The sequence below is a fragment of the Amphiura filiformis genome, chromosome 3 (assembly GCF_039555335.1).
Source record: "Amphiura filiformis chromosome 3, Afil_fr2py, whole genome shotgun sequence".
Classification (NCBI taxonomy): domain Eukaryota; kingdom Metazoa; phylum Echinodermata; class Ophiuroidea; order Amphilepidida; family Amphiuridae; genus Amphiura; species Amphiura filiformis.
Window position 1 is genome coordinate 22,898,599 of NC_092630.1, and position 25,383 is coordinate 22,923,981.

Genomic DNA, 25,383 nt, shown 5'->3' on the forward strand with positions numbered 1-25,383 from the left:
ACCACCATCTCTTCCACCACAACCACCACAAACAGTATAGCACATCTTTCAATACCATTACACAAGAAACAATCATCGTGTATTGCCATTTATACAACAGGTTGTCGTTACGGTGGTCAATTTACCGGCTCTTAACCAAGATGACTTCTATCGCTGTATCTTTGCCAATAGTTTTGCTGTCCGAGGAGAGGATGATGGAAATACGGTGTCATGTGTCGTTACGCTCAATATTAGTGTTCCAACAACAAATACCAATGGTTTGTACGATACAAGAAAATGAAAAGAGGAGGAGGAAGGCGAAGACGAAAAGGAAGAGCAAGAAGAAGAACAAGAAGAGGAGGAGGAAGAGGAAGCAGAAGAAGAAGAGGAAGGCAGAAGAAGAAGAAGAAGAAAAAGGAGAAGAAGAAGAAGAAGAAGAAGAGGAGGAAGGAGAAGAAGAAGAAGATGAAGAAGAAAAAGAAAAACGGAAGGCGAAGACGGAGACGAAAATGAAAAGAAGAAGAAGAAGAAAAAAAAGAAGAAGGAGATGAAGAAGAAGAAAAAAAAAAGAAGAAAAAGAAGATGAAGAAGAAAAAGAAAAAGGAGAATAAGAAGGAAACGGAGGAGGAGAGGAAGAAGACATAGATGAAAGAGAGATGAAAGATTATAACGATATTGATTACGGCGATAAAAACATAATAATTAAAAGTAACTTCTGTCTTATCTAACTAATATCTAGATAGCGTTGCCGTCGATTTATCCATTTCTTCTTACGGTGTCAGAATCAGTTTTGTTTCAACAACATTTCATTTATTTGAATGCTCTCTACACCAGTCGTAAGTACAAATAATCCAATGAGGAATTATAATTGGTTTTTGGTTTATATCAATGAAAGCGAGGTCTCTAACATCCTCCGCACCCCGACACTAACTAAACTATAAACCCAAACACTAACCCTAACCCTAAACCTTATACCACAGCCCTAAACCTAACCATAAACCTTAAACCTAACATTAAACCCTAAACCCAAGCCCGACTCTACAAAACCATTAACACTTAACCTAACATTTTTAGCCTTATTTTTTTTGTTTTTTGTAATTTTTGTTATGCAAATATTAATCAAACCCAGAATTTAAGGTTAGCCGAGAGTTTTTCATGCGCTTGATTTCAGAGGGGCGTAAGTTCATAACAGAACCAGCCATGCAGAAAATGAACAAGCGTACTGGGACGTAGGCCTATACTTACAATAGAATATTGATCCACGGTCAAGACATGAAACTTGGCTTAGCTCGTGCCCGGAGCTCGTGAGTCGGGGCGGGCGGGGGTGTCATGAGGGCGACATGCCGGGTCGGATGCCCGGGGAGGGGCACAAGCCGTTTTCGGCAATTTTCATAAGGATTTTATAAATTCTAAAATTGATTGGGGCACTTCGTCAAGCTACGCCCTGGAAAATGTGTGATTTTGAATTTATAGCCTTGATATCTTTGATGAAATAAATCAATGCTGCTATTCCGCTGATTACAATGTAATAGGGTACAACAATAACATCAACAACAATATCAAAAAGCAATTATTTGCAAATCGAATTTGGGAAGAATATTCAAAAAGACAGACTTAGCAGGCCTACAAATTTCTGAATTATATAAAGTGAAAAACAATCAATCACGATTCACTGCAGTCAGCGAATCAATCAAATAAAACTAAAAAGAAAGGAGCAAGAAAGAATAAAGAAATAGTGAAAAGAGAAAGAAAGAGAGAGAGAGAGAAAAGAAAAGAACGAAAAAGAAAGTAAGAAAGAAAAAGAAAGGAAGAAAGAAAGAAACAAATGAAAAAAAAATGAAAAAAGAAAAAGAGAAAGAAAAGAGGAAAGAAAGGAAGTAAAAATGAGAAAATAGAGAAAATAGGAAAGAAAATTCATCGACATGGGGACTCGAACCCACAAAAATTGTTCATAACAGATTCCCAGTCCAACGCTCTATCCACTCGACCATACATCAGCTTACGCAATTTCTTATTCTCGAAGCGGATATGTAACTATAATTTGATGTAATTACTTGATTACAATCGCGTCCGCACAATGGCTCTTAGAATAAACACGCATGTCGGCGCTGAAATTTTGAACGAACTGATGGAGGAAAAACCTCGTTTTTGCAATACTAGCTTCAATTTGGAGTGAAAATCAAATGGGATAGCAATTGGCAGAATGTTGAGAAATAATGTAGGTATTCAGATGTCTAAATTAACGCCCCGTTATCAAGATATCGATAATTTCACAAAACAGTTTTTTCTCAGACAAGATTCTCGAAAATGTTCCCCAAAAACGGGCTTTTTAAATTTAATCGGTACTGTATTTGGTTCTTCCCCGTGGCAACATTATTTCTTTAATCGATACAATACAAAAAAGGAGAAAACAATCACTCGGCGTGGTTTTATATGGAGCGAACAGTTGAAAAAAACTGCATGGAACGTGTTTTGATCTTGTGAACATGGTGCGTAAAAATGATTTAAACGAAGGATTTTCAAACGGATTCTAAAATTTTTATAAACACACAAAAATAATGTAAAGATACATCCATGCACCAACATTTGACTCACTGCGATATTTGATTGCTGAGAAAACGCGGTTTTAGAGAACAACTTTATACGTCTTTTATACGTTTTTTATACGTTTCTTCGTGTAACCTTAATTATGTAGACTATGATTTTGTGGTTTCATTAATTTCAGGTGCGGTGCATGTGTAACGAGTAATTGGGCTTGCAGCTGGTGCGTGTATTCACATCTGTGTACTCACGATGAACAAATGTGTGATGGGGACACAGTCATATTGGGAATCAATGTAAGGATTGTATTTGTTTATGTAGGGGTGTTTGGTGACGGGGTATTTTGTTCTGTAGTATGCGGGTGTGCGTTGGTGTACCGGTCTGCCGGCAAGCGCCGATGTTAATATGAAACTTTACATTCCAAGCGTGGATGATACTGCAACCAGGGACCGTTCCCGTTCAGTTGAGATGTGCAATTGACTGCAAAAATTATAAAAATGCACTTGAAAGTGCGTCCTCTATTGTTGATATAAAAAACCAGTCCCTGGTTGATAGGTTAATAACCAAAAAAGTTTTATATAATAATGTGCAAAACTGGTCAACGTTCCCGGTTAGGCTCAGAAATAAGAAAAACACACGTCCACGTTTGCCAGCAAATACAATTAGGGTGGGGGTGTTGTTGTGTATCTGTATACCTTGCGATTCCTTATACACGCCTTGCTGCAAGCAGTAAGGTGTAAAGATTCGCAACATCTCAATGTGCAGCCTCGTGCCTCCGTCATAGTATAGGCCTATGGTTTGAAATGTTGTTTTCCTTCTTGATTTTCTTCTTTCTGTATCTTTTCTTTTTAGCACATTGGAAATTCACCGTATCGTGGACCAGAGTGGTGTCCTCAGATACTACAGCAAGATGGCCCAGTCTTGATACCCTCTGGTATTGCAAGACGGATCAACGTTACTGGGAAACAATTATTGAACAACAGCGGTGATCAGGTACGTTATCAACTTTCAAAAACGTTTTGCAAACAACAATCGTTAAGTTATACAATCACCTTTCTCACGCCTGAGTACACGTCTTGTGAATGAAATGGGGTCTCAAACAGAATGTGCCAAATTGACCATTATTCTGTGTGCATTATCTTTACAATATGGGACTGAATGCAATCCTCCAATATGACAACCCTTGCCATGCCCCCCCCCCACACACACACACCCCTACACACACACCCCGATTCAGTGTAGTCAACAGAATATGGGAGTAGAGACAATGGAATTGTAAAGGGGAATAAAGTAGCTATCCATTGATATGCAACACGATATGAACATAATCACAAATAATCTGAGATATAGATGCTTGAAAAAACTTTCCAAACTTTTCTTGAGGAGTTTATAAATCGCGTATGAATTTCGTATTTGTTCATAGGTCGTTCAATACGAATGTCATCTTTATATTGAAGGATGTTGTCAAGTAACAGATGCCACGGTGGAAGGTGATGTAATATTCTGTCATCCAAATAACGTAAGTTAAATTGCAGACATTAAATTGTATTAATCAAATAGTTTTAGATTTGTCGAAAGCAATTGACAAAACTTTATTTTATTTTTGTACCAGTTTTCCTACCATATCCTTACACCTGAACTAAATGCAAGTCTATCTGTTGTATGGAATCAAACTAATCAATTAGATGATTTCTATGGATTCACAGGTACTGTAACATCAGTTTCATAACATTTTGAACAAAATAGTTCTTAGCTTTCTTGTTTTCACAGAATTTTCAAGAACAGCATTAGCCTCAAATGGAGACAAAACAATACCAAATCATTAAGTGCACTATAATCAACAATTATTTTATTAGGATTAATACCGCAAAATAACAATTAAGAATCAAAGTGTACAGCATGTGATCTTCGAAAAACATTCACTTTTACTGCCAAAACATTGTTACGAACTTTTTTTACACTTTTTCTTCAAAAAACATCATCGGACTCTTGGTTCATGCATTGGTTCCTATTTTTGGTCAAAATATACAATTTGGGTGTTTACCCGATCCTATCTTTGTTGTCAAAACAATTTGGTTAGCTCAGGCGGGCTATCATTACTCTAACAGTTCAAGGTATATAGATTTGAAATTATTCAAAAATATTCAATTATTTCAATTACTTTAAAAGGTCATATTTTTTTCATTTTTTAGTCACATTGTATAAGTGTGAAATTGATCGTCCTGATTGCAGCCGATGTCTATCACCCGATAGAACTGGGATTGAACTTGAATGTGTTTGGTGTACTAAAGGACAGGGCCAAGGATTATGTAGTGTCCAAGATGACCGGCAATGTACTGGCAGAATAGTTACACCGTTAACTACCAATTGTCCAAATCCAGTTATATACCAGGTAAAAATATTAGTTATTTGTACTTTATTTTTCTACATCTTATTATTTTGATACAATTTGTTACAGCAGCTTAAGAAAGTATGTTGGTGGGGATATGTTGGTGGGGATATGTTGGTGGGGTGTGTTGGTGAGGGTGTGGGGGTGTGTATGGAGTGTGTGTATATGGGGGTGTGGGGTAATGTTGCACTATTATGATAGCAAAAGTTCATCATTTGTAAAAACTCTATTTATGCTGTATTTTGGGTATTTAGTGAAACCATAAGCGCCTTTAATGAAATGTCTTTCTTTGATATCATACGTGCATATAGGTTTCTCCCATCTCTGGTCCTGTGGAAGGCAATACAGTTGTAGAGATATCAGGGAAAGACTTGGGGAGATCTTTTGATGACATCTTAGGTGTGACAATTGGTGGATTGACATGCTTACGAGGAGGATTTGAACAGGCTTACAGAATAGGAGAAAGGTTGGCAGACAAAGGCTGAATTTATACTTGATCGCTTTTGACAAATTAAAACCCCCTGAGAACTACCTGCCGATTTACCAAAAATAAGTGTTCATTATCAATTGGACCAATCAGCAACATTGTTTGAATAATTTCACCATGCAAAAAAATCGGGGTTCATAATTTGCAAAGCTCCATTCTGATTGGTGTTTAAAGTAAAGATATCATGTAATTGACCAATCAGAGGCAATGTTAGATCGGCAGGTAGTAAAACGCAAAGACACCGTCCTTGATCTTGTATTCAAAAATTTATTATTTCAAAAATCATGTTCGCAACTTTGTTTGCCTAAACAGTATGCTTCGACTATATTTATAAATACGTATTTATAAATACGCAAGTGGCCACCTCTGCGCTGCCATAACAGCTTGTAGACAGTAAGTGACCTTCGAAGTGACCTTCTACATAGCGCGTAGTCTTCTTGTACATTTGAATGCAAAGGCGGGTAACCAACGCAAGACTGTGCAGCAAAATTGTCAATTTTCCAACTTTGTGATTATATTGTAAACGTTTCCGTCGATAAATATTTTTCCCGTCGGGAAATACTTTCAAAATGTTGTTTTTGATAACATATTACAAATTCGGAACCTCCCCGTGTGTAACAACGTTGCTATTCAATTAATACTTAAATTTGATAATATTTATCTAAAGAGTTCCTATCATTTTCAATGGCATGAGGATTTGGTCACGCTTGCTGGTCTTGGTATGTCGTGCCCATGGGTCACGTGCGTATTTATAAATGCATATTCTGCAAGAAATATTTTGTACATAAACATTATGTAGCCAGACGTTTCCAGTGGTATAAAAATCTCAACTTTTTTTTGAGAAATGTGGGGGATGAGGCTGTGGATCACGAAATGCCCCTTTAAGGTACCTTTATCGGCTACGGTGTCATGCACAAAACTCATTGAAAATGACATAGGATGTGTGTATTCATGAGAAAACCTTACTTGCCAAGTTTTGCTTTATTTTCCAAAAAAGCGGGTTTGACTTACTTTGACTACTTTTTTGTCATCTCAAAATCCCATTGAATTACTACAGTGAAAGGTTTTTGGCACTTTGCCAATTTCTCAAAATAGCCACATTTTTGAATACAAAGATTTTATTACAACTGATTTTTCTCTACTTTGTTGCAGTTGTATATAAAAGTTTAAAGTTTCATTTTGCCGCCAATATATCACAGAATAATACAAACCAAGTTTATTTTCTACTTAGTGTTACTTAAGTATATATTTAAAAGGAATGTTGGTACTTTTTTACGTTTTCTTAATTTTTTCTAGAAACACTAAATTACCTAAATTCTAGGATTTTATTAGCCAACAGGGAAGGTGCTAAGGTTACCAAAATTTCAGAGGTGGTTAATAAGATAGCCTTTTCCAATTAAGTGTTTCTATTTTAAGCTACAGTGCTCTCACATTCCCATGGAACTTTTTTTTTTAAAGTAAACACTTTATCCAAAAATCCTAGCGCGAGAATTTAGGTACAGGGTGTATCAAAATGATTGGTACCGACGACTTCTCATTTTTGCCGAATTGTTTTACTATTATTTGTACCAGTTTGGGGTTAATTGTTTAAATATTTGAAATTAGAGTAGTTTTATCTTCTCTAAGAATTTTAGATCATAAAGATAGCACATTCTGATCAGAAGTTTATACATGATTCTAAAGGAAAGTAGGTTTTATCGTAACGCTGGATCAGTAGCGCACCATTTTCAAAGCTCTTGTAAGAATGATATGTTGAAAATCATGGAAATGTTGAATTTTTTCGTTGCCTATTTCTTCATTTATAATATATATAAATGTTCTAATCAATATTTATTGGTTGAGAGTAATATTATTGACTTACATCATTTAGGCGGGGTGAAAGAAGTTTGTGTATCAAAAGCGGTAATTTAAATTGTAGTAATAGATGTAATGTTTGAGATTACTAAGTAGATGGTGTGGTAGTGAATGGCTATAGACTGTAGAGGGTGTCTGTTTGGTTAGACCCGGTAATGTTATTGGAATAGCTCCACAGTATTCCACACTTCAGCGTGCATTCATAAAGAATTACTGGTTGACACGAAGCTAAGTGCAGAGAAGATTTAGAAGACCACGGAGTCTAAGAAGAGCAAGGACTATCCCATGCAAACATGATATAACTTGTAGTGTTTCAAAATTGGGCAGTTACAGAATGGATCCATCCCAGTATTCCACACTTCACACTTCAGCGTGCATTCATAAAGAATTACTGGTTGACACGAAGCTAAGTGCAGAGAAGATTTAGAAGACCACGGAGTCTAAGAAGAGCAAGGACTATCCCATGCAAACATGATATAACTTATAGTGTTTCAAAATTGGGCAGTTACAGAATGGATCCATCCCAGGTGTTAAGTTCATTCAAGATAGGGCTTCACCTCACACTGCCAGAGTCGTAAGGCAGGGACTTCATTCAGGAACTATCTTTCTAAAAGCATGTGTAAAGTAATTTTATGTTTTGTAGACTGAGGTAAGATATTGAAGAGCATGTATGCAACGAATAGTTGGAGTAGTGAACCTATTCATCTTGTGTTGTGTGAGTAAAATCATGATTACGTCGATCTTCGTTTAAATGACAATAGCTCCCAAATGCATCAACCTATTATATTCAGATTATTAGACCAATGAATTAACATATGCCACTTTCTATAGTACAAAAATTATATTAATTGGGAATTTTATATTTTTGGTATATTTTTGAAAATGTCAAATAGCCCGGTACCAATCATTTTGATACACCCTGTATTAAGCTTATTTACCATCCCTGAAAGTTTGGTAACCATAGCTCCTTCCTAAGTGGGCAAATAAAATCAAAATTTAGGGAATTTTCAAAGAATAAAAAAAAACCGTAAGCATTGTTACAATTCTTACAAGACTCTTAACATAGGTGGGGAAATACTTTTCTTTGTTATGATTAAAGATTTAAATGAATAGACCTGATTGATTTAACACAGGAGCTATTTTTGGCATGTTGGTTACATTGCTAAGGAGCCACATTTTAGAGATTTTATTCTTAGCATTTCATGTTGTTGTTTTTCTCATAGAGTTGTATGTAAAACTTCTCCTGTGGATCCGTACCAAGACTCATCAAGTGAAGTGTTGGTCTTTGTACAAGGAATCAATGGTGATATACAACCAAACAACGATGAACATCACTTTTATTATCAAGTTAGTGGTTGTGTGAATGTTGACAGAAATAGCCTAGAACCCAAAAATCTCCAGACTCACTTTTCCTCATTGTGTAATGATTTCATCAGGAAATCATATAATGTTTATTTTGTATGACGTGATTCATGTTGATGAATTCATTAAACTTAGAGAAAAATGTTTCCAGTGTTTCCTGATGTTGGCAATGTCCTTTTCGTTGTTTGGTACGGTGCTTCTGGTAGAGAATTATTTACTACATGAAGAGCTTAGTTGCAAAAGCCCCTACATCCACTTTTTGAGGAAAAACAGCTTTTTTAATTGTGCAATTATTACTTGTTCGATTTGATTCATTTTGGTTTTGATAAAGTGTGAATGAATAGAAACAAACAGAATAGGTTTGGTACAATTTTACCCTTTTTCTAGAAACCACCTTTGCACTACTTTATGTAACTTGACTAATGCTTTCAAAATCAAAAGGAAAAATTGAGATAACTTTTGTTAAATAAAATGATTTTTCAAACATAGTGACCCAAAAAACAGTTCCTTTTGGTTTTAATAGTTAAAGAACATTCAAGGCTACTATTATACATCAAAAATTAAAATCAAACTATTTTATATTCATTTTAAATTTCCTAAGATTTCCCAAACGGGAAATATACGATATCTCTGGATGGGAAGGTGGTATGAAGGTGAAACAACCACCAAAATGTGTATCTTTACCCACATTATAATGTTAAGCCAATAACTCAATTTAAGCCATTAATATGTTTTGATGGATCCAAGTTGTGATAATATTGGATCCAAAACATAATATGTGACACGATCTGGTCCATAGGGGCCAAAGGCGGCAAATTTGAAACTGAGATAAAGGTACAAATATGGAGTAAAAAACAATAAAATACATAAGAAAATGGACATCAAAAAACTTCATAACTCTAGAACCAAATATGCTAGGCCTTTGGTGTTTTCAGTAAGTGATAGCCTATTGTTTGTATAATGTAATAATTACAGTAACTCAATTTTCAAAAATGCCTCCTTTAGCCCCCATGGACCAGATCGTGTCACATATTGATAAAATTGGATGCTTTACGCCCAATATTTATTGGTCTCGCTATGAGTTGTAAAATATTGGACTCGACTACGTCTCGTCCAATATTTTAAAACTCATAGCTCGACCAATAAATATGGGCTCAATCGATCCAATTTTATATCAAAGGTGGATGTAAGGGCTTTTCCAACTAAGCTCTTCATAATCATAATATATAGAAAGCTCTGTGTGATTTTCTACTAGAAACATCGCCCGAAGGACAAAACGGACAATTTTTGTTGTGTTTTTCTGACCACAGGATCCGCAAATAGGACTTGTGACACCGGACTTCGGGCCGATAGCCGGTGGTACTATACTAGAAATCTCGGGTTTAAATCTGAATACTGGGCGAGATATTGGCGTGTTTATTGGTACCAATGTATGCAAAATTACATCGTAAGTCAATTCCGTCTTTCTCTCTCATAGTTTGTTATTCCAATAAAATAAAAAGCCGGACATAAGATTAGATAAGATTTAAATAAAACTCCATTGTTTGGCGCAGAATTCCAATCATTTGATCAAAATATATTTACTTTCTGCAACCGTCGCGTCGTGATGGAAGTCACATCTTACATCTACTTCTTTATTCATTAGAGTTGGGTTGTGGTTACGGTAGTGGTTAAGGCTAGGGTATAACTATTGCAAGTTGAGTCGAACATTAGCTATGCTGGTTATAGTTATCTCTGTAAGATTAATAGGGTCTGCGCTACTGAAGATCCTAAAAATAGTTTTAGATTGTCTTTGACTACTTTTGATTATGACAAAGTTCAGTGTTATCAAATCAAATCACATTTGTTTTTTATAGAATTGATATGGAAATGATCAGATGTATTACAAATAAACTTGATGAGGACATGCATGAATTTGTTTTTCCCGTTGAATTATGTTTCGATGGCGCAATACGCAAATCTTCAAGTAATTTCACTTTTATAGAAAATCCAATAATACATGATGTGTCACCTCTGAGCAGCATTGAATCGTAAGTGAATCACTTTTAATAAAATTATAAGAAGAAGAAGACGAAGAAGAAGACGAAGAAGAAAAGAAACTTGTGTTGTATACAACACAACCAAGCCGGCCGGCTTAATGACCTTTGACTCCAAACTTGTGAACATCCTATAGACACTGGCTAATTTCAATTCATATGTGCAATTAGCGTCACTCAGCTATGTTGTTTGTGGCAGAAGATGCAATTTGAAGGTATTTCGTCTCGGACCGGAAGTGACCCCTTAATGACTTTTGATCCCAAATAAAAAATAGTACATATACACTGGGCAACAACAATTCATGTGTAAACATACCGGCTCTCTGTTATGTTTTTCCTGGCTAATGAAAATTGTTCAAGGTATTTAGTTCTAGACCGGAAGTGACACCTTAATAACCCCTGACCCAAAATAAAAAATGTCACATTTACACTTTGTAACAACAATTCGTTTGCGAACATTCCGGATCTCTACTATGTTTTTACAGGCTAAATAAATTATTGAAGGTATTTAGATTTAAACCGGAAGTGACCCCTTAATAACCTCTGACCCAAAATAAAAAAATGCCACATATAAATTTGATAACAACAATTTATTCGTGTGTGAACATGCCGGCTCTCTGTTATGTTTTTCTAATAAAAAGTGTTGGAGGTATTTAGTTTTAGACCGGAAGTTACCACTTAATGACATTTGACCCCAAATCTATGAACACCATATGGACACTGGCTAATATCAATATGTGATTTTGGTCGTAAACCGGAATAATATGTTAATGTTTAGTCATCCGCCTTGCAATGATACTGCGGAAAATTTTTAACTAAGATTTATTCCAACAATTTAATATCATTTTGATTTGATTTTTGCACTACATTTGTTTTTCACTACATTACACTTCCAACAGTGGTGGTCGCTATATAAAAGTGACAGGAAAGCATTTAATGTCAGTTACTCATCCACAGATGGTGACTAGAATGTTGGGACTAAGTTATAGTCAGGTAATGGTAATATAATCATATAGATACAACAAACAGCATGTGTTATCCGTATGAAACACTTTGAGTAAAGATTAATAATAAGATAAAGTAACAAACAAAAATAAATACATAAATAAGTAAACAAAATGTGTATTATCTTCATTAAGAATAGTTACCTCCAAAAAGCCAAGAAAAATCTATTGAAAAGCTATTTAATTGTTTGTTTGTTTGTTTTATGTTTTTTTTTGTTTTGTTTGTTTGTTTGTTTGTTTTTTGTTTATTTACATATAATATTTAGCCTTGCCAATCTGCAAACCCAATGCTGATGATCTGCCCTTCTCCAGTCATAACCCAGCAGAACCAAACCACAAAACAATCTGGCAACTTTGATGAAACTATTGAACCACTGGAAGCTGATTTTGGGTTTGTCATGGACGGCGTTAAGGAACTGTTCTACTTCTCTGAGAACAACAATAAGACGTTTTTGTACTATCCAGATCCAATATATTATCCATTTGAAAACGAAGTTAGAACAATGGAAAGTAATATTTTAGAAGTAAAAGTAAGTTTTTCTAAAGACTTCTCTTAGGATATACGTAAGAAATAGTGCTGCTAGTGCTACGATGATAAGATGTTGAAAGGAAAACCTGGTCTGTCATCGTCTGATGATGACAATGACGACCATGATGATGAAGACGACGACGACGATAATGATGCTATTGATGATGACGACGACGACGGCGGCAATGATGTTATCGACGATGATGACGCTGATGATGATGATGATGATTATGATGATGATGATAATAATGATGATAGTGATGATGATGATGATGATAATAATGATAATGATGATGATGATGATGATGATGATGATGACGACGACGACGACGACGACGACGACGATGATGATGATGATGATGATAATGATGATGGTATTGACGATGATGATGATGATGATAATGACGATGGTATTGACGATGATGATGATGATGATGATGATGATGATGATGATGATGATGATGATGATGATGATGATGATAATAATGACTATGACGTTGATGTATGATGATGATAGTGATGATGACGATAACGATGATGATGATGTTAATATTCAAAAATTGCAGGGCGCAGGAATAAATCTTGCATCATCCAAGGATGATGTATTAGTTTTGATCGGTGATGAAGATTGTCCAATAATTGATTTAAACACGACATTCCTACTCTGTTCGGCACCAGAGGACCAACCTTCCGGCCGAAACCAAGACGGGAACCTGGATCCAACCGTTTTACCTAAAGTTTCGGTATGGCTGTTTGTTATTTCCAACAATAAAATGACAGAGAATTTGTACATTTATCCTGGTCATAGAAACTTGAATTGACACCATATCCCTATCCCTAAATAATGCCCTGATCCCTCCCAAAGATTACCAAAAGTTAATATACAAGATCGGCAATAAACGTTTTGGTGCACGATTTACGCATCAAATGCATAACAATGAAGCCTGAGAAACCTTTGTTTCCTTCTTAAAACTCATTTTTTTCTCTTGCAGATATTTCATGGAAATCTCCAATTTGATGTTGGATATGTGGAATATAAAATAAATCGGAGTAGTTGGAAATTCTTTTCTACGATATCTGCGGTCATTGTTATGAGTATTTTGTTACCAATTGTTGCCGGACTGATAGGGTTATTCGTCGGCGTTGCTTATTGGTACAACCGAAAAAACCAGAGGCTATTGAAACAAATATGGGCAATGCAAAAAGGTATGGGGTCACAAAAAGTTATGGGTCATACAGAATTATGAGACTGATGTTGCAGTCTTCATAGTGTTTGTGTCGTACGTAACTGGACACGAAGGATAACGTTTTGACTAAACATAAAGTCTGTATAAAAGTATATACATTATTCCTCTATAATGATTATACAACACCGTCACTACCTTACTCACCCCCACACAAACTCACACGCAGTCCCTAATTTGACCATACCGTACCAGGACTGAGACAACATTGTGTCCGCCTCATTGCTACCAGCAGAATGCTGGTGGCTTACTGCTATACCAGTAGAATGTTGATAGCAAGGAAAACGTCAAATTAGGTTCTCCTTTCTCTGGGTAGCCTCACAAAAAAGCTCAAATGTCAAACACACGCCCATACACCCCATTTACAATTGGCATATTCGTAGGAGGATCGCGAGGGGCCGCGTGAAGGTACTGAAGCATTATTTCCATCAATCAAGGTGGATATATGAACATTTAATACTTTTTTATCAGAAAATACCAATGAAGTTCTCATCCATCCGTTTAAGCTTTTTATGAGTCATTTGGCCTTACTAGCACTGCGGGGCTTTACACAAGCATGTCTAATACTATGAAAGTTTCCGCGCTCGTCGTTGTTCTTTCCTCGCGCTTGTTTTGATAACATCAGACAACAATATTATATGTCAGTATTTATATAATTTCTCGGCTGAAGATTCATAATTTAATAACGCTAGGTTTTAGTTCTATTACCAAGAATTCGATTTTTGTAAAACCCTCGGTAAAAGGTCGCTGTAAAATAGAGATGGAGAGAAAGGAGAGAGATTCATATAATGATACAAAAAGTGACAATCAGACCATCAAATAAGCAGCAACACATCCTCGTCAAAACAAGCATACTTCGTCGATGCTTATAAGTTCTTTATTTTACACAGAAATATCCGAATGCACACTGGAACCTCTTCATCGCTGTGAGGATGACGCTTGTTGTAGCTCAAATAGCATAGAACTTTCACATCAGTTACGAGTCAAGCAGGCCGATGTAAGAGTCAACTACGAAAATCTGTGTATAACCAAGCAACTTGGACATGGTAACTCAATTTTTGATATTATTATTTGAAACACATTAATTTTATCTTTTACATAATTAAAAAAAGGTTATCGAACAGAATAATAAACAATCTACCATCGGCCACTAAAAAAGATTTCACTCAGACTAAAATTTATGATTTTTAGAAAATTCGGCTCTTGAGAAAGTTTGATATCAATCAATATTATTAATACTGGCTATTGTGTTTTACCTTACCAGGTGCATTTGGTGAAGTATATGAGGCGATTTTGCACGGATCCGACAAAATACCACCTCAACTTGTAGCCGTTAAAACTATACAAGGTAAATATTTTAAAAATATGTTTCGATGAAACCGAGGTGCACCATACATATACTATTGAAACTTTGTTGCAAGAGAATATGGATAATAAATACGAACATCGGTCAAATGTGTCAAATTGGGATAAGTGTAAGATAGATGCACACAAAATATTTGCGAGTATGATCGGTGCGTCACCCGAGAAAGGCAGAAACAACGAGTGACGCCTTCATAGAGCTGCCGATCTGGAGTGGATTTCAGTTGACATAATAAAACAAGAAGGGGTATGAACGTTTGGACAGTATTTATTGTGGGATATTAGAGCACATCAGACATATCGAATTGCATTCTGAATACGAAGAATGTCATTCTGATATCAAATAATTTGATATTTTTGATATTTAATAGTACTCGAAGTAAACTTTATAAATCTGATGATTTATACTTAACGTGTATGTAAGTGGGATGAAAAGCCGACGATCAATTGAAAATTTTGACCTTTTGCATTGAAGTTATGGATTTTTTTCCCAAAACACCAAAAAAAATTAGGTCTTTTGAGGAAAAAAATCGATATCTTCAATATGAAAGGTCAAAATTTTCAATTGATCGTCGGCTTTTCCTCCCAGCTACATACACTTTAAGAATGTATCATTAGATTTATAAAATTTACTTCGAGGACTATTATGTATCAAAAATTTGAAAAATATCAAATTTTTATGATTTGTCATAAAATTTGTATTATATCGTGATTTTCAAAAAATGAAAATTATTTGATATCAGAAAGACATGCTTCGTATTCAGAATGCAATTCGATACGTCTAAGGTGCTCTCATGTTCCATAAAAAATACTGTCGAAACGCTCATTCCAGATCCCTTAATCGCTACACGCGCTCGACAAATCGCTTCACGTGTTAGACATGGGGTTTTATTCGCCATAGAAGTAGTGATGTAAAAAGATTAATTACCATAGCGATAGGGTATACAATTGTTGAATGTATTGCCCTACACTAGACGTACGATGTAACCTTGCATCGCACCATTTATTATCAAAAAGTAGGTATAAAGCCCTGAATCGTAATTCTATAGAAATTTCAAATTATGCTGACATCACTCACACTTGTACGATTAGTGTCTTTGAAAAGAGCGGTATTGTGTTTGATCTATGATGCACACATACACAGACATGACAGGTTATGTGTGCAGCCTATTTTGTAGTGCAGGGCAAAACATTCAAAAATTGTATTCATCTATTGCTATGGTAATGTTACATCCCTTTTTTATAAGGATAAAAATCCAGTCGAAGGATTTGAGACTTGGAATGCGTTGTATAACGCTTAGTCAAATCCAAACCTGCATCTTTGATTGTTGTTAATTCTCTATTTATATGTAAATATTGTAATTTCTGAGTACCGAATAAAATAAAATCAAATCAAATATCTGTTATCATTTCAGTTGTAACGTTCCTGTTGTCTTTCGCTGTTTAGGTAAATCGGATCCAGCAACTACAATCAAATTCGTTGAAGAAGGTCTCATGATGAAGCGATTCTCCCATGCAAATGTCTTAGGTTTAATTGGATTGACCTTTGACCCACAAGGAAGTCCTCAGGTAGTTTTACCTCTTATGGCTAACGGTGACCTGAAGTCTTTCTTGAGGAAGCATGCCGTAAGTTGAACAATCTGCTCAAAACGAATTTTCTCTCCAAACCAAAGTTAGAACAACAAAATTTAAATGCAAAACGGTTTTTTTACCGGAAGTGACGTGGTCGTATTTTCGTATCATTTTTTCGCAGGAGATTCGAGAGCGTCAAATGTTATCGTTTGCTCTTGATGCATCGTTGGGCATGGAGTACTTGGCGAGTAAGAAGTTTGTCCATCGCGATGTGGCTGCAAGAAACTGCATGTAAGTTATTATATTAAATACCGACAGAATGATTATGTCTTTAGCCCATCCTTTAGAAATATGTTATGCATCGAATGATGCAAGTTGTTGAGTATATCCTGGTTCATCAGGTTAGGCGATTATAAAAACACTAGAAAATGACAGATTGTGCGAACATACGTGGGCAAAATCTACAAAGACGTATAAAATATCGTTATAACTGGGCATTGTGTGCAATATTATTTGAACACAAGTACTCATCAACTTGTCAACAGTAATTAAAGTATGCTTGGTTTGGTTTGGAGATTTTCAAACTTTTCCCAAAATGTGCAAATAATAGTAGTATTGCATGGTAATAAACCAATGATGCTGGTTGTTATGCCTTCTGGAGTAAAACATTACATGTTAACGATATCGTTAATTCCGATTTTTAAATTTGCATGTTCCACTATATAGCGCCATAAATTGAGATATCGTTGTTCACGTTCCAATAACAAACACAATGTAATCAATAGTTAACAGGATTAATAAAATAATTTAGTTCCATTCAATTCTGATCGTACGGACACGCCAATTATAAAATTAACTAATCTAGTTTTTATCAATTCGGATCACAGGGTCGATGACAAACTCCAAGTGAAGATCGCCGATTTCGGGTTATCGCGTGACCTTGTAGAATCTGATTACTACATGTGTGGTGATTTAAGAGCCAAGTTACCCATCAAATGGATGGCACCAGAATGTATAGAACAAAGGGTGTTTACTTCTATGTCAGATGTGGTATGTAGCTGAACTTACTCTTCCAGTATCTTGTCATAAAGTCAACATCGAATTTGTCTATTGATTTCATTATACCCCCACACCCACCCCCTATTCGATGAGAAATAGTTCGTCTTTGATTAATAGGTATAGCTTGTAAAATGTAAAATTTGTCCTTTATTTTCTAAACTAGCTAATTTGGCATTTGGTCAAACACCATATATATTAAGGGATGAAATCAAAACTCGACCGGCGGTTGACCGATGGTTCCGTCCGGCTATATCATTGTTTAGAACAATAGCAACCGTACGGAACCTGCGGTCAACCGCCGGTCGAGTTTTGATTTCGTCCCTAAAGCAAATCGATCAAACGGCTAATTATGAAGTCTGATATCTTATGAGGTACACCTATATCCAAAATTGAAAAACATTAATTGACCTAAACACACCCCCACGCAGATAACACAATATTCAATATCGCTTTAGTTACTAAAATACATATTCATTTTCAGTGGGCGTTTGGAGTACTTTTGTGGGAGGTTTTCTCTTATGGTGACACTCCTTATCCCGGCATTCCAAACCATGATGTGTTCTACTATATCAAAAAAGGCAATCGGATGGGGTGTCCAAATAACTGTCCAGATACAATGTAAGTCGTATTCATAGTAGTAGTGATAAAATTACAATAGAGAGATTGCGATTTCCAAACGTAGCATCGAACGTACGTGGATCCTATTCAAAATCCCGTCACAGGAGAGTGATTTTGAATAGATTCCACGTACGTTCGATACGTACGTTTGCAAATCGCAATCTCTCTAATAATTGCAGTTCAACTTCCGATCCAAACACAAAAAATGTATATTCCTACCTCCTAATTTACGGATGATACTTCATCTTTCATTAGCAAGAGTGAAACGGTGACCTTGATCAGAGACTCATAGACTCCTGGAAGTTTTAATCTGCCCCGTCCTTTTTGAGTGATGTCTAATTAACTTGATGTACACCGCTTCCTTGATGTCTCGTTCAAACCACTGTGGTCTCTGTCCAAGATCTTGACGTAGTCCAATTCTTCCAAATGTCGTGATGATTCAATGTGAACGTGGTTTGAGATTTCTGAGCTTAAAAATTTACGTTTAAACAGTTTGACGTTTGCACAAAGTATGGAATGTTTTAATTGTTTTTTCGAAACACCCGTGTGTCAATTCATCCACATTAGATGGGGTTTAAAGTAGCTCTCATTTTGACGGTTTAACAATCTTTTCCAGCTATAAGCTTATGACAAGGTGTTGGATGGAAAATCCGAGGTCACGTTGTACCTTTCAGGACGTAGTCAAATTTATCGAACCGATGTTCAGCTTACTGCCCCGGCCACCAACACCGGTCAGCAAATCGGATCCTTTGTACGAATGTCCGCCATTATTTTACGCAGGAGAATGTGATGGCAGCGACCATTACTATCTGGATCTTGACGCATGCGCAGAGATGGAACAACCGAATGATCATCCAAAGTTAACTGCTTCGCGGACTGGATCAACAAACACGAGCACGACTGGTATAGAAGAAGTTTCTGATATCAACCAATGGTCCGAAGATGTCACCCCTAGCGCAAGCCCGCCACCGACACCAAAAAGAAATGAGGATTCCGGCTTTCCAATGAGTGAATTTCGTAGTACTAGTATGCATACCCCTCTTGTGTCGAATCGGAAGCGCGAGTGTGGAGATGACGCATACTTAAATCCATTACAATCCACACAAATGTGAACTGCGTTAACAAATCGGTGGCGTGTGCAAAAGGAGGCCATTCCCATTACCTTTGGGATGAATTTGAAGTGTTTTGTTAATTTCGCCCTACTTTGGCTGTAGGTCGGAAAATCAGTCGGGGTATCGTCTCGAGACATTGGCCCGCGACTCGTGGAATCATACGAATATAAAACAACATTAATGAAATTTTATGAAATTTGTATTTGATAGGTTGGTCGAAATACTATGTTGTAAAATTATTAGGAAATACAATTTTTACTCACATCTTTAGCTTTAGTGTCCTTTGATGGAAGCGTGATCACAATAAAATGATCTGTTCCACGGTTTTTTCCCGTGATTGCGATCATATCCAATCTATTAATGGAATGGTTGGAAAAACAGGCCATAGCAGCAACGCCTATGCAATGTTTACCAAGACTATGGCAACGTTATGTTGATGATGAGCTAAAGATTATACAGAAGGTCACAACTGATAAGTTAAACGCAGTAGCTCAACCACGGTTGACCCTACTGGGAACATAACATTCGCACACACGGAAGAGAAAGGTGGACGGAATACATTTCTTGACACATAGTGAGTAATAGTGAGTATTGCTATGGTAGTTAATCCGATTAATTACGTCACTTCTACGGCGAATTTCATGGGCGATACTATTCATGCTATTTAGACCAAAAAAAGAAAGAAAGGAAGATGCAGAAGGCATTTAATTATTGCTTTATTTTTTCTGGGAAAAACTCCCATTTTGGAGCTGACGGGTATGTAGGGCCATTAAGACCCCCTTTTCATCATTGCTGTCATCCAATGTAGTGCCATACTCTCTCACCAAAGGACCCTTATTTTTCCTTTCAATCTCTCACCCAAAGACCCTATTTTTCTTTTCGATCTGTCACCCAAAGACCCTTATTTTTTCTTTCGCATCTGCTCCCAGCCCGTATTTTCCATTTAAACAGCAAATCTATCACTAATTTTGTTAATTCTTTTGAAATAACAAAGCCATTTAGCATTCATTTTTGAGGCCTCCTTTGGCTCTCGCCTAAAGATCCCATATTGTCACCCAATGCCCCCTAATTTAGATCCAAATGGTCAGTCTAGTCTCAAACAATGACCCCATATTTTGTACATTTTGCTCTCACTTAATGCCAAAAATAATGCTCTTATATTACCCAATGACCCCATATTTGTCATTTTGCTCTCACCAAATACCCCTTATAATACCACAGTCTATATCCATTTCATATTGAACTGCCCCCCCCCCCCCCCGTTTTCTTCGTCTATTATAATTTTAGGAGGGCCTGACCCCTACCTGAAAATTTAGGGGGAAGTCCCTGATCCTCACTTCCCATCGGCTGGCTACATTATGCTCCGCTGAACCTAAATGGGCCTATAGCGCATAAACGTGTGGACTTGCCTTGGAACAATCTACTCCAGGCACAAAAGAAACCATGGAGAGAATTGATCAAAAATTGAATTCCCCCTGAGGTTCGTATAATGTCAATGAGTTGACCAGACCACAAGGATGTCATTATAGCTAGAGGCAGTATATAAAACAAATCGTTCAATGAGTTACATAAAAATGACCGTGTGTATATTTTAGTTCCCAGGAAGTGAGTTTTGCCTGAGGCAATTTGTTGCTAAATGTTGATCCCTCACTCCAAGAGCTATTACCGTCGATTTGGTTGAAAAAGTAGGCGAGACATGGTCAAATCTCTCCAGGTAACAAAACGCAATGCGATTTTCAATGGGAACGCATCGTTGTACATATATTGCACGCAAGCACCACAGGCCTAAAGCACACAATGCCTCATTTCAAATATTGAGTTTTAGTTTTGGTTTTGTCACGTGGTTTCCTATTATCCTGCCTAACCTCTTGACTCACAAGATATTGATACCTTTGTTTCTACCTTTTGTTAAAAACTTAACATTTGTATCAAAGAGATTAGGTTTTCATTTCAGTTTCTTATATAACTTTGGTCATTTTTGCATTTCGATCATTGAATTGGAATTGAATTGAAATATTTTAGTTGATCAAGAATTGATTTGGAATTGAATCACAATGGCCGATTAATTGTCTTCGAATTATTGACATAGGCTGAGTAAGAGGTATTGAAGTTAACATATTGATATTCTTCATAAATTTGTCTTTAGAATAACTTTGAATGTTGTAAACACACAATAAGTTTTCTTTGGCGATTAACTTCACTTTACTTACAATAAACTTTTGTCCGTGCTGATAAAGAACCTTTAAGATGGAATGTTCAATTATGTTTTTATTTATTGACTGAATCAGTAGCATTTCTCAGATGCAACCATCCAGTGTCCACTGCATTAGATTTCATATCAATTAACATGGAGGGGAGGGGCGCGTTCCTTCTTATATCATAACAAGGGGTACCAAAATAGGGTAACATTGCGAAAATGCACTGGCCCATCACCCGCCTTAATTGTTGCCCAAATAGTCTGAAATTGAAAATTTGTTCACGCACTGTCCGTAAGACAGAACAAAACTATGTTCAGCCCCGCCCCCCCCCCCTTAATTTAAATGCTTCCGCTGCCACTGTCAATTAAAAATAAACACCGAATTAGAATTGGGCTTGAATTGAAATGCTGCGTAAATCGAATCAAAATAAACTGGCCTTATAATTTTTTACAAGGTCATATCTTAAAATCCTCTCCATCAAAATGAACAAAAATTGCACACAGGATTACTTCAATACTCTACTCTAAACACTGGTCAGTAACCAAACAGTTGTCCAACTGACACAACAGCAATATGCACCGACATGGAACACCTTCCTGGACCAAATTCACAGCCCAGCAGATTTATATTGCTGGGTTCCAATTATTCGCCTGTACATGAACAAAAATTAGACACAGGATTACTTCAATACTCCTCTAAACACATGTCCGTAACCAAGCAGTTGTCCAACTGCCACAACAGTAAAATGCACTGACACGGAACAGCTTCCGGGAACACAAAATATGAAGTGGAGAATCAAATTGGAATAAAATTGAAGACCTGAGCGCAAGAAGACCGTAAGTCCACTTGGCCCCTCAGCATGTATACACTTAAGTTGCGTATAATTTCGTATAGTTTGGTAATGTTTTATACATGTTCAGGGGCCAAAACAAATCTTTCATAACCTTTAATGATGTTTTCACCCTGGAACGTGTATTAAACATTATAAAACCCTAAGAAACTATACGTTAACTTAAGTGTATACATGTTTAGGGGTCAAGTGGACTTCTTGCGCCCAGGTCTTATTGGAATTGAATCTATATAGAGGCTTTATCGATTGGTTCCAAACAAAGGATTTGAACCGGTGTCCTTCACTGTAGTTATGGCGGAGTGCAGTCCATTCAATCAAATGTTGTCATCAACCTATTTGATCGTAGTGCAGGGTAATGTGTGTGAGACAAACTGTCACGGTAGATTGCAATCATGCTTTTGTTGAATGCATTTGAGTAGTCCGCCATATTTACGGGATGATACGTCCCGTCGTTTTATCTTTTCAGTTTCTGTTTCCGTATCCGTATACGTTTTTGTAAGTCATTGTTATTCTGAAGTGGTAGTCTCCCAAATTTTACGGTCCTAAATTCGCGGTAAATTGTACGGCTTCAATTGACTTGTGTTTGGTGTATATGCACTTACGCCTAGACGTAAGTAGCTCGTAAAAATAGTCTTGCATTGAAATATATACTAACCATGTTGCTAAGTTATAAGCAAAAATCTTTCATATTGGCGATGAAACGAGCGTCTAAAATAGTCGAATATCTCCCAATGAGGCGCGTACAAGTGGTGATTTGGTAATCATGTTTTATATTGAAATGCAATACAAAAGAATTGCATTGGAGCAAAGATAATGTATTCTATTCATTCGTACCAATGGCAAGCTAATCTGATAATTGGTTGGGCCTATATGCAAGACTCGGGTTTATTTTAAATGTTATTTTTGCATAGCTTATTTTCAGTCATGGATCATACTGATAAATTTCGCAAGGGAGGGGGGGAGGGAGGCAGGGCGGGAAATACTTGAGACTGAACAAGTGAGAGTGGGAGGGGGTGAGGAAGAAAGAGAGGAGAGGGAGAGACGTAAAGAGGAGAGAGTAGGGACCGGGGAGGGAGTGGGGAGACTGATCATGGGGGGAGGGGGCAGGGGAAGCACAATAGGGAGATGGACATTGATACGAGGGAAGGGCGACACTTTGGCCCTGCACACGTGCATTGGGTGCGACAGGCTCATAATCGGACCTTTTGTGATTTAAGGGCTTATTTTCAACGTTTTTATAGAAAAACGTGGACTTTGTTATTCGGATTGGCATGCAGACGAGAGGGCGCTAGACCATTAAAAACACCGGTGTTAACACCGGTTTCATAACCTTGTCTCTCCCGCTTTTATTGACATAGGCATCCCCTCTATTGAAATAACCTGATTGGTACTTCAAAGTTAACAATGAAGTAAGATTACAGTAAACTTACTGAATCCCCTGCGTTTTCGTATCTTACGGAAACTGAAAAGATAAAAAGACCCGTCACATGCAAGGCCTCTATACGCTGGCGAAGTTACGTAATAATCGGATTAAAGCCATATTATAACATTTTCAAACAAAATAGATTAGCATTTCTTTGCCATAAAATGTTAGCTTTTACTGTCAGATATATCCCCTTTTATTTTTTTTTTTTACAACTACGGCAAAGCGAAGAAAATTGGAATTTACTACCAGCACACATGTCGCCAATACGTACCACACCTTCGGTCATGTTGTGGTACGACCCTTTGTTGTGTATATCACCGTAACGCACGCTGTGTACGTACTGTGTGTTATGAACATCGTGTATGCGTTCGACTAATAATTCCATCGTAATAATAAAGCGCCGGTTCCTACCGCACCTAGAATCTTGAGTTTTGCAGGCTATATTGGTTTAATAAAGTACAATTTAATCGTGTAAAAAAAGGAATTTTAAAAATTCAGTGAGGGCGTCTTCCTCAGCAAATGTTATAATATGGCTTTAACTACCATAGCAATAGGTGAAAACAATATTTGAATATACCGCGCTGTACTGATACGTTCACGCGGTAACTCTGCATGCATTGAACCATATCCTGCTGATCACTTGCACCTGTAAGATTAGTATCTTTGAAAAGACCAGTATTGTATTCAATCTATGATTGCAGACATACACAGGTGATGAGTGTAACCTGCTTGTAGTGCAGCGCGATATGTTCAAAATTGTTTTCACCTATTGCTATGGTAATTAATCCGATTAATTATGTAACTTCGCCAGCGTATACGTTTAGTGGCAAGTTAATTGAATTTGAATTGAATTAAAAAAAATATAAAAAAAAAAGCGAGGCTATGTGACATCGATAGCTCTCTATTCGCTACTTGCACGGTTCCGCCATTATGCACTATGTGCGGGAGAGCCTCGAACTGGCAGCATACATGAAAGGAAGAATTATGTAACCTTACACAGAACGTTATGACTAGTTCAATTCCCATTCATGTATGCTGCCAGTTCGAGGCTCTCCCGCACATAGTGCATAATGGCGGAACCGTGCAAGTAGCGAATGGTCTGTGAATCGAAGCGAGATCCGGGTCCTTGACAACAGGTGACAAAATAGACTAGGGCCTACTCTCTATTCCAGAAAAATACAGAACTAATTTTTTGAATAAAAAAATATTATCTTGTTTTGCCACATGAAATACAGCCAAATCCTAATCCATTAGTTAGTCTTAACTAGCGATAAAAGTCCAATTTTAACATTTAGCCAATTTTTGGAAATACGGTTTTTCGTATGCTGTGACAATCAAGCCCAAAGACTTGTACTAAGACTAATTTCAGTTTACGCATTCTAATTTTTGGAAAAGACATGTTTCATTCTTATAACCAACCATATATATATTAAAGTAACACACAAAAAAGTGAAAATTAGAGCAAAATTAGGCATATACTCAAGATTTTGAATACTTAGACTTGTTCCAAGTCTGTGATTTTTGTGACTCGATTGTCAGAAAACATGCCGAAAAGGCATGTTTTTGGCTCTTTTTAAGGAAATCTCCAGTTAGGACTAAATGAATGATTAGGATTGAGCTATGTTTCATTTGGCAGAACTTGATAAAAAAATTTTAATCCCAAAAAAATTTGTGCTGTATTTTTCTGGAATGTGGAGTAAAGAAGACATTTTGTTTAATTTTCTTCTAGTACTAGATTTATTTTATTATTTCCACATGGTT

At 36.6% G+C, this 25,383-nt stretch overlaps 1 protein-coding gene and 2 long non-coding RNA genes across 3 annotated transcripts; all 3 read left to right on the top strand.

The window, feature by feature from the left end:
• Positions 1-2,714: 2,714 nt before the first annotated feature.
• On the top strand, positions 2,715-4,055 carry LOC140147654 (uncharacterized). Its single transcript, XR_011858376.1, has 3 exons — positions 2,715-2,816; positions 3,373-3,513; positions 3,944-4,055. It is a non-coding gene; the product is annotated as an uncharacterized lncRNA (long non-coding RNA).
• Positions 4,056-10,494: 6,439 nt separating this feature from the next.
• Positions 10,495-12,151, top strand: LOC140147655 (uncharacterized). Its single transcript, XR_011858377.1, has 3 exons — positions 10,495-10,642; positions 11,548-11,641; positions 11,919-12,151. It is a non-coding gene; the product is annotated as an uncharacterized lncRNA (long non-coding RNA).
• Positions 12,152-12,672: 521 nt separating this feature from the next.
• LOC140147120 (uncharacterized) lies at positions 12,673-19,148 on the top strand. The gene is made up of 9 exons (XM_072168898.1): positions 12,673-12,924; positions 13,174-13,387; positions 14,316-14,471; positions 14,690-14,773; positions 16,235-16,413; positions 16,541-16,650; positions 17,247-17,409; positions 17,900-18,036; positions 18,653-19,148. The coding sequence occupies exons 1-9, from the start codon at positions 12,673-12,675 to the stop codon at positions 19,146-19,148; spliced, it is 1,791 nt and encodes a 596-aa protein (XP_072024999.1).
• Positions 19,149-25,383: the final 6,235 nt, after the last annotated feature.